Raw genomic sequence first — 11080 nt, forward strand, 5'->3', positions numbered from 1 at the left:
TATAATTTTTACATTTAACTTTTTTTTTGTCATTCAGGAGGTTTTTACACAACACCACTTTTAACAAAATGTCATGCATTTTTAGTCCTTCATTTACATGACAGCACTGTTTTGCGGCCTGCAACTTTTGAAAATGCTTTTCAATAATGTGCAAGTTTTAAAAAAGATATAGCGCCTTTGTAATTTGTGACATCATGCGTGTGCGCGTCACGTAGTGTTTCCTGTTACGTGTGATACAGCGCTCGGAGTCGTTTTCACAGATCCGTCTGACCCGGGAAAAACTTTTCAAAAGGCAAGGAAAAAACCTTTTCTGTTTTTAGCACACGGTTGTCATGTAAACGTACCCTTGCAGTCAGTGTAACAGGAAGCGCTCGGTGTGACCTCACAGAGCTAAACTCTCAGAGACTCGGGGTCTAATCTGGTCTCTCTGCCCGACATGCTGTCTGCACGCTGTGTATAAACGGCACGCCGAGACGAACCGTTTTTAACACGCACTTATTAACTCACACTCAACGAATTGCACAAGTTTACTGTACACAAAACTTTCAGAGGTGTCACCAAATGATTTAATCCGGCCCGCCGCGGTTCCCACAGTGGCTCACTTTAGCGTTTAAAGAGAGGAATTCCTCTAAGCCACCTCATCTCTGCCCATCCAGTTTAATGGAAACCACATGCGTTACATTCAGCAGGGAAGCAAAAGGCATTTTCAGCCTCACCCTGGACGCCCTGCAGGAGCAGAAGGCTGTTTTTGTTTCCAGCGCTGGTTATATTTGTGATTTTCTTTGGAACTGACGTCGATGTTACGTGTAATTCGGAGGTGCCGGCGTCAGACACGTCTTGCATCGAGCCGGTATCACGTTTGTCAACACTTTTGGATAATGATATACTATTTGTAGACCGTGCTGCGTGCCAGAATGTCTTCACTAGCTTCACTAGCTTTGTGCATAGTTGAACTATCGCATACGGCTGTTTGTTTTACATCTCATAAAACGTTTTTGGGAGAAGAAATAATAGTAATATAAAAATAATGTGCGTTAGCTTTGACAACATTTATATGCTGGGTACCTTAACATTGCACGTTAAAAATCTGATCGGCCAGTAGACACGAGATACGTACCAATAAGTGCATATCACTGGATGCAAGAAAAACACCCCTTTTATTCCTTTTTACACAAATTTACAGAGTTTCGATTAATAAAGTGTCATTCAATTACTTGAAGAATATTATATAATGACTTAACAGCATTAATTTCCAGCTTCATGTCTGTGTTTTTTAATAGACGGTAGGTTTGTTCTTGAGAGGTTCAATCCCGTGTAACTACTGTTTGACAAAAAACAGTTCAAATCTGTGTAAAAGGTAGTTGAAATGACACAATGACACTCTTTATACCAGTTTTGCATTTGTTAACGCTATCAGGTAGGTTTAAGGTTGGATTGGAAGTAGGGTAGAGCTGGGACATGTGTATATATTGATCGATTATTATGCACATCTCATCAGTAAAGCCTGTTCTTTAATTAGTAGGGAATCTCCATCATTTGTTTTCAAATGGAGAACCAGTTAATAAACAGAGCCGTAGATCACTGGCAAGTTTTTCATTCATTATGTTATGTCCTGTTATTTTAGGATGTCAGTTACAGGAAAGAAAATATTTGTCAAGCCTCCCACTTCAATATGAGGAAACTTATTTTAGCACATGATAATGTAAGCTCGTACTCTTTAATAGATTTCATTGTACTGAAGACGTGGCTTTTGAGCCCCTCTCTGACATGTGGAGCCAAACGGAGGATGCTTTATTATCCAGACACAACACACGTCTCGTGGGACTCGCTGATCGATAATGCTCTACCTGGCAGGACAGACATCAGGAGGCTAAAGTGCTTCGGATCTAATCAGAGATCACTCTTACAGGAACTACAGAGACTACTGAAAAGAGCTGAATTTTTGAACTTGGGTTTTTCACAATCATTAGGAATTAAAATAAACCCATTTTGAGACATACAAAATACAATAATGATATAATATGCTTGAACATATATATTTTTTTTTTTAAACATTAGTGGGGTTAACACATACATTGCAATGACAAATATTTAAAATATGTAATATTTTACATTAATATGTAACATAGTATTTTTTATTTGACAAATATTTAAAATAGAGATAAAATTTACAGATACAATATACCTGTTCATTTTGTTCTCTCATTTATTTATTTTGTTTTTATTTTTAAAGTGTATTTCTCTAGTATTCTACCGAGTTGAGTTTTTTTTTAAGATATTGTTTGTCCGCTCGAGTAGCACCCTTTGCCTAAAAGAGCTGGCACTATTTCTGGCAGGGAAAGAGCCGCTAGGAAACGCTCCGAGCGGTGAATGATGGTTACTCTTGTCCAGGAATGGCATCTGAGAGGCGGTATTTAAATTAGCCCAGCGGTTCCTCTTGCAGGAGCTGAGAATAGATGAGCTCTGTTGGGCGATGAAGGTTTATGACCTCCAGTGACCTCAAGGTCATCGTTCTCAAAATATGAGCAGTAAAATCGATTTGTATGCGCATTTTGCAATACTGAACGGAAATGCATCAATTCTAAAAATGCGCATTAAAAAAAGCACATGCTCCACCGAGTTGAATAATTTTTTTTTTTTTATCCAATGAGAAAACATGCACATAAGTTAGATGGAAAGACATTTACTGAATGCACATTAAAAAAGCATGCAGCTTTGGGACGGTATAACATAACCATAAACAAGATCAACCATGACCACGGGTTTTGCATTTCACCTGCACGCTCTGAGACGCATTTATTTTATAAAAAAAGACCAACTGTGGCTTGTCCTATTACAGCAAATGACCTTTATCTTAGTGATATTTGGTACCAGTTTATCAATAAGTGACTATTTTGTTCTCCTTGCCTCAGTGCTTTGTTTTCATGCTCTTTTCCAATTTTGTGCATACACTCTTAAGTTAAAAAAACAATTTGAATAAAAAAGTACAGATGGTGAGGTTGCGAGGACAACGAAAGTTGCAATTATAAATGTGAGAACAGACAAAACTAGCAGTGTAAATACACAAGACAAATGAGGGAGAAAATGAGGAACAAGAGGGACTAATTGATTAACACTGAACCAGAAGTAGAAAACACAGACAATATGCCATTTGTGCTTTCCAAAAGCATAGTTAGACAATTGTGGTCACAAGTTATGTGCTTACCAATATAGTTCATAGCTCTCAAACTGTGGTTAGAAGTGTAGTTTCTTGTTAGTACCACATGGACTTAAATAGATCACATTTGGGCATATACACCTGTCTTTTAGTTTGTTAATAGAATCAAAGTGCATATGCGTTTGTGCTCTACCTGCATAATAACAGAAAACAAAAACAGAGACAAAACAGTTGTAGCTGGCATGTGTTCCAGTGTTTTAAGAAACATTAATACAACAATTCTTAAAAGTTAAGTTACTCAACCATTATTGATTGTAACAGTCATGCATGCAATTCATACAGTAATGAAAGATATTTCAAAAATACCATGGTATTAGCATATTGAAACAAATAGCACGCCTCTGTAAAAAAGTGTCATAGATACAGTGGTGTGAAAAAGTGTTGGCCCCCTTCCTGATTTTTTTTGCATGTTTGTCACACTTTAATGTTTCAGATCATCAAACAGATTTAAATATTAATCATAGATAACACAAGTGAGCTGAAGGTTTTTATTATGAAGGGAACATAACCTGTTAAAACATAACTGGTTTATCACACCTGAGTTCAGTTTGTCCAGCATATGAATCTCCAGGCCTGATTACTGGCACACCTGTTACCAATCAAGACATCATTTTAATAGGACCTGCCTGATGAAGTGAAGTAGAACAAAAGATCCTCAAAAGCTACACATCATGTTAAGGTACAAAGAAATTCAGGAACAAATGAGAAAGAAAGTAATTGAGATCTATCAGTCTGGAAAAGCTTCTGGACTCCAGCGGACCACAGTGAGAGCCATTATCCACAAATGGCGAAAACATGGAACAGTGGTGAATCTTCTCTGGAGTGGCTGATTGACCAAAATTATCCCAAGAGCACAGCGACGACTCATCCGAGAGCTCACAAAAGACCCCACAACAACATCCAAAGATCTGCAGGCCTCAGTGTCCGTGACTCCACCAGAAGAAAGAGACCGGGCAAAAATGGCCTGCATGGCAGAGTTCAAGACGAAAACCGCTGCTGAGCAACAAGAACATAAAGACACGTCTCAGTTTTGACAGAAAACATCTTGATGGGAGACTTTTGGGAAAATACTGATGAGACAAAAGTTAACTTTTTTTGGAAGGTGCGTGTCATATTATATCTGACGTAAAAAGTGAACAGAGCGTTTCAGACCAATAGCATCCTACCAACAGTAAAATATGGTGGTAGTGTGATGGTCTGGGGCTGGTCTGCTGCTTCAGAACCTAGAAGACTTCTGCTCTCTACCAGAACATCCTGAAGGAAAATGTCTGGCCATCTGTTTGTGACCTCAAGCTGAAGCAAACTTGTGTTCTGCAGCAGGACAACGATCCAAAACACACCAGCAAGTCCACCTCTGAATGGATGATTGAGATTGAGATGCTGTGGCATGACTTTAAAAAGGTAATTCATGCTCAGAAACCCTCCAGTGAGGCTGAACTACAACAATTTCGCAGTGAAGCGAACTTCCTCCACAGCGCTGGAACAGACTCAACCACTTTACAGGTTTAGGGGGCAAGCACTTTTTCACACAGGGCCTTGTGGGTTTGGATTTTGTTTTGATTAATATTTAAATCAGTTTGATGAACTGAAACAATAAAGTGTTACAAACATGCCAAAAAAAAAATCAGGAAGGGGGCCAACACTTTTTCACACCACTGTATCTATGACACTTTTTCACTTTTGTTTGCTATTTGTTTCAATATGCTAATACCGTGGTATTTCCTAAATATCTTTTACTTGACTGTACACCAATGAGAAAACACTTTTGTATAAGTTGTTCCTTAGCATGCATATTAGAATATTAGCCATTTATTAGTAGTAATTAAGCACATATTAATGCCTTATTCTACATCCCTATTCCAATGCTAAAGTGTAACAAGCAGCAAATTAGGAATTTATCAAGGGAAAAGTCATACTTAATATTAAGTGTTCACTATTCTGAAATATTCCCTCCAATGATTTCAGATTTATTCAGAGATGTTAAATCATAAATATTATATAATAACCTACTGCTTGTTTTGAAAGTAAATCCATTGCTTATAATTGTCTTTTTGTTGCAGATGGACTTGAAGCTACTTTTCATATCAACATTACTAGGGATCATCTGTTGCATCGCCGCACAGCAAGGTAACGTGAAGTTGTTTTCAAAACGAATTCAGTGTATTTCTGTCCGGCGTGCTGTAACTGTCCTTCAGAATTAATAAGCGCCGAGTTTTACGAGGAAAACGAATCGTTCTCTCTTCAGAGCGAGCGGTTAAATACTGATGTCATTACTCAGAGCTCGCTCCACCCAGCGCGGTCGGAGCATTATCCATAATGGAAAACATAGAGTAGTCATCTCTGGCTCCAATTACTCGAGCCGGAGTGATGGAAATGAATGGAAGCTCTGAAGATGTTGTCTCTTCTCTTCTGCAGAGGGCAACGAGTGCATCAAAGCCAACGCTCTATCCTGCGGCGAGTGCATACAAGTGGGAGCTAAATGTGGATGGTGCACTGATACAGTGAGTGGCAATCATAAACCATGCTTATTCTGTTCTTTAACCCTTCAGACACGTTTATTAACACAATATATCAAGGCAAAATGACATTCACGTTCATGCTGAGTTATCAGAGCTGTGCTTTACTGCTGCTCGAGATTAACTGCATTCAAAATAAAAGTTTGTTTACATAATATGTTGTATATGTGTGTATATTTTCAAAATATATTGTGGAAATATTTGCATTTACATGCATGTATTTCTGTTCATAATGTGTATAGTATATAGTACATAAATATAATAATATATAAAAGTTACATAGTTTTCCTTTTAAATAATATACATTTAATGTGTGCGTATTATATAGAGCACACAAGAAAACATTTCTTTAAATTGTTTAACTCTAGGATGATTTTTTTTTTCTAAAACTTATTTATTACATTTTTTTTTTCTTTCACGTGCTTTATTTCTTAATTCCTGTGTAAAATTCCTGGTTAAATGCTATTTATGATTAAAAATAATAAGATTTCCAACAAATGCTGCATATTTTGAACTTTTTATTCATCTGTGAATCCTGAAAAGTAAAATGTGTGAATATGAAGAATATTGGTCAGCACAACTCTTTTCAACATTGATGATAATCAGAAATATTTCTTGAGTAAGCAATTCAGCATATTTGAAGAATTGATGAAGGATCAGTCTTTACTGATCACAGAAATAAATGACTGATTAACACATATTCACGTAGAAAACGGCTGTATGATGATGCAGTAATATATCACAGTATTCCTGTAATAATACTACGATTAGATTAATTTATAGAATTATGCTTTTTCAATCACTTTTACAATAGATCTGTGATATTCACTCTTTCATCAACGTCTTCAGATAATCCGGCATGCTTCATTCACACATTACAAGCGGTAACCGTTATGTTTGTCGTCCTCCAGGAGTTTCTGAAGCAGGGAGAGCCGACATCGGCACGCTGCGATGAGCTGGAGTCGCTCAGAAAGAGAGGATGCTCCGCCGCCAAGATCGAGAACCCTCACGGCAGCCAAAAGATCCTCAAGAACAAAGCAGTGACCAACCGCAAGAAAGGAGCCGAGAAACTCCGACCCGAGGACATTACTCAGATCCAGCCTCAGAAACTCAGCCTCAACCTCAGATCTGGTGCCAGCTCACAGACTCCAATCCTTGTCGTGTTTATTGATCTGTGCAAGTCATTTAGGGAATACTGATGGATTTGTTTGTGTTGGTCCTGTAGGGGAGCCTCAGAATATCAAACTCAAGTTCAAGAGGGCTGAAGACTATCCTATAGACCTGTACTATCTGATGGACCTGTCCTACTCCATGAAGGACGACTTGGAGAACGTGAAGAACCTAGGGACTAGTCTGATGAAGGAAATGTCCAAGATCACCTCAGATTTCAGAATAGGTGAGTCTCATCAAATGAAAACAAAACCAAGAGAGTAAAGAGACCGACCAAGTGCTATTTTTAAAAATGTTAGAATTGAGATAACCTATAAAAATAATTTGAACAAATTTATGAAAATGAAGACCAATATGTGTTCTGTTATAATACTAAATTCTTAGCTTTCGGTTGTTAAATGCCTTTTGGTGGGCCTTGAAGTGTGTGTTTAGTTAGTAAGACAACTGCTGATTAAACTGCTCTCACTACTGATAAAATGCTGTAAAATGTTTTTATGAGCTCGTTTTAACAAATGTTTATGAAACTTGCAATGAAAACCTTGACTTGGAATTAGTGCTGTAAAAAGATCAATCGCATCCAGAATAAATAAAAGTTTTTGTTTAATATATATGTGTTATGGATGCAAACACATGCTTGTATAGTTTTAATAAAAACATGTTATGGTTATACATAAAACATTCTGGCGAAGTATAAAATATAAGTATTTGAATATATAAATGCATAAACATAAATGTTTTTAATGTTTATATACTGTATGTGTTGACAGCACTGCCAGAAAATTTCATTATTACAACCTAGAATTAAATGATAAAACAAAGGGGCAAGAGCAGGCATGCATTTCACTCTAAGACGCTGCTTTGCTCGTGTCCGGACAGGTTTCGGCTCTTTTGTGGAGAAGACGGTGATGCCGTATATCAGCACGACTCCAGCCAAGCTCCTGAACCCCTGCACAGGGGACCAAAACTGCACCAGCCCCTTCAGCTACAAGAATGTGCTGAAACTCACCAGCAACGGCAATCAGTTCAATACCCTGGTGGGAAAACAGCAGATTTCCGGCAACCTGGACTCACCTGAGGGGGGCTTTGATGCCATTATGCAAGTGGCCGTCTGTGGAGTGAGTGGACAACATCCACTATACACTATGTGTTCTTATTTAAAGGAGTCATATGATGCAATTTCTAGTTTTCTTTTCTCTTTGGAGTGGTACGAGCTGTTAGTTTACTGATAAGATTCCTAAAGTTGCAAAGACTAAAACTGTAACACCAAAGAGAGATTCTCTTTAAAAGTTATGACTTATGGCTTATGACTTATTGGCTTGAAGTATTCGGCCAATCACAGTGCACTGGATAGTTGGCCAATCAGAGCACACCTTGCTTTTTTAGAAAGAAAACCTTTGTACAAATAGACCCTTTTCAGAAGGCGGGGCTTAGAGCAGAAACAATAGTATATAGTTTGTGGGAAATAATGTTGTTTTTTTAACCTTAAACCGCATAAACACATTGTATTACACCGAATGCACAAAATAACTTTCTTTTTATCAACCTCATATGACCCCTTTAATTATTTTCAGTGGAAAATAATGCTATAAAATGCCACAATGTCTGTTTTTGTACTTTCACATTCACTCTTTGTAACCCTTGGCCTCACTTTTCCTTCCTGTTTTGTTAACTCAGGAGCACATCGGCTGGAGAAACGTCACTCGCTTGTTGGTTTTCTCCACGGACGCTGGTTTCCATTTTGCCGGCGATGGCAAACTAGGTGGAATTGTGCTTCCCAATGATGGCAAATGTCATTTAGAAAACAACATGTACACTATGAGCCATTATTACGTACGTATACAACATCTTCAGGTGATTTTCAGAGCAGACGATTGCGTGTCTGACAGATTTAGCAGAGCTTTCATTTGTTTTCCTGGCTAGGATTACCCATCCATCGCCCACCTGGTCCAGAAACTGAGTGAAAACAACATCCAGACCATCTTTGCAGTTACAGAGGAGTTCCAGCCTGTTTATAAAGTAGGTCTTCAGATGATTATCCCAATGATGTGTATGAAACGGTGTGCATCTGAACAAAAGCGCTCTGTTTGGAGGCTGTAGTTTCTTTCTTCTTTGTGTTTGGTCAAGTTGTAGTTTTCCCCTGGTCTGCAGTCTTTTTCCACGGGAGGAAACTTTGTGGTGCTTGTTGGATTTGAACCAAGCATAACTGTGATTAAAAAATAAATAAATACATTCACCTGCTGATTGATAACACAGGCAAAACAATCCTGCAGACTTGCATTATGAAAGCTGTAGCTGGAGACAAAACTGTTACAAATGGGTGGATTGTAATGTGAAATACCATATCAAATATTTCACCACTGCAAAACTAAAACTCTCAGGCATCCGAACAGTTTGAATCCAACTTCTCTGTTTTTGGAAAGCCACAAGCCCAAAATAGTTTCCCATCTTGGAATGATCCAAACGCCAAGGTCATAATTTCAAGTTCCTGTCTGCAGTTTAACAGAAATGCTGTAAAACAAACACCCCGAGTCCCTGCGCTCAAGATCCATGGCTGTTTTTGTACGTTTTTCTTTTTTTCTCTTTCCACAGGAACTTAAAAACCTGATTCCCAAGTCGGCAGTCGGGACGCTTTCTGCAAACTCCAGCAATGTTATCAATCTGATTGTCGATGCCTACAACGTGAGTGCATGAAGTTTCTCTGAAATACCTTCCGTCTTTAAAGAAGCTGGCCTGATTTGTGTTTTCTCTTAGTCTCTTTCCTCAGAGGTGATCCTTGAGAACAGTAAGCTTCCTGAAGGAGTGACCATCACCTATCAGTCCCGCTGTAAGAACGGAGTGGTGAACGAGGGAGAGAACGGAAGGAAGTGCTCTAACATCTCCATCGGAGACGAGGTGAAGCCTCATCAACACAAACGCATCACCCGTCACCCACAGCATCCGCCAGCCTGTAGTTTCTGAGTCGTTTCTGTTTCCACTGCGTTCCCAGGTGTCCTTCAACATTAACATCACGGCTCAAGGCTGCCCCAAACAAGGCAAAGCCGAAAGCATCAAGATCAAGCCCCTGGGCTTCACCGAGGAGGTGGAGATCATGCTCAACTTCATCTGCGAGTGTGAATGTCACAAACACGGCATCAAGAACAGTGACATGTGTCACAGCGGCAACGGGACGTTTGAATGTGGAGCCTGCAGGTGAGAAAACCTACCTGGTCTTGTGGCATAAACGCACCTAGCGAAAAATGTACCAATAAGTACATATCACTGCAGTTTCCAAAAGAAACTAACACTAGAGACACTTTTATTCCTTTTCAAATGTTAAGAGTTTTGATTCGATAAAGCATCATTTATGCACAATTACTTGAAGAATATAATGTTAGCGTCACACATATCCAGCTTTATGGGTTTTCAGAGACGGTGGGTTTGTTCGGTAGCTCGTCTGATGCAGCGTTGCACTTGGAAAGCTCCAGTTTGAAGCCCGGTTCAGCAAAACAAATCAAATCTGCATAAAAGGAAGCCGAAATGACAAATCAACAGATGCCTTTTGATATTAGTTTTGCATTTGTTAGCACTATCGGGTAGGTTTAGGGTTGGATTTGGTGTAGGTGCATATTTCCAACATGATAGAACATTAACTTTTAGCGACAGTCCCCAGATATTTCAATTCTGAACAGTCACAATACGTTACTGAAGCAACGTAATAAAACACAGCAATACTTATCTACGTCAACATAATAAAAATGTGCCAGGGTTCACCTATTAAACCTGTGTTTCTCTTTGAAACTGCGGGAAAACATGCAGTAAGGCACATAAAAACTGTGTTGCACAAAAAGTGCACTGAGGTACAATTTTATGAGACCAGGTTGAACACATGTCTGGGTTTTTGCTAAATTACATTTTATGTGCTTTCTTGAACTCTAAAAAAAATGTGGGGTTAACAAACAAATACCACCCAGTGCTGGGTAAAATATGGATAGACCCAGCTATTGGTGTCCGGTTTCGACCCAGCAGTTGGGTTACTACCCATAAACAACTTATTTGCTGGGTTTGTCCATATTTTACCCAGCATTGGGTTGTATTTTTGCATGGAAAGTGAAGCAAGTTGCCGATATTCAGCTTAAAACAATCCTATAGTAAATGTTTTGTGTATTTTTTTTTGTCATTTGTCTGTTTAGTTATATAT

General features: G+C 38.7%; 1 protein-coding gene across 2 annotated transcripts in view; it reads left to right on the plus strand.

Moving 5' to 3' along the window:
• The first annotated feature begins 5277 nt into the window (after positions 1-5277).
• The window catches only part of LOC122329965 (integrin beta-1-like), a 12487-nt gene continuing 6684 nt past the window's right edge, over positions 5278-11080 (plus strand). For both annotated transcript variants that reach the window (XM_043226703.1, XM_043226704.1), the window contains exons 1-10: positions 5278-5344; positions 5633-5718; positions 6645-6864; positions 6959-7129; positions 7780-8018; positions 8578-8733; positions 8824-8919; positions 9493-9582; positions 9655-9795; positions 9890-10092. In XM_043226703.1, coding sequence (XP_043082638.1) covers positions 5278-5344; positions 5633-5718; positions 6645-6864; positions 6959-7129; positions 7780-8018; positions 8578-8733; positions 8824-8919; positions 9493-9582; positions 9655-9795; positions 9890-10092 — 1469 coding nt within the window. The remainder of the gene's footprint in view (positions 5345-5632; positions 5719-6644; positions 6865-6958; positions 7130-7779; positions 8019-8577; positions 8734-8823; positions 8920-9492; positions 9583-9654; positions 9796-9889; positions 10093-11080) is intronic.

The sequence above is a fragment of the Puntigrus tetrazona genome, chromosome 24, assembly GCF_018831695.1.
Source record: "Puntigrus tetrazona isolate hp1 chromosome 24, ASM1883169v1, whole genome shotgun sequence".
Taxonomy (NCBI): Eukaryota; Metazoa; Chordata; class Actinopteri; order Cypriniformes; family Cyprinidae; genus Puntigrus; species Puntigrus tetrazona.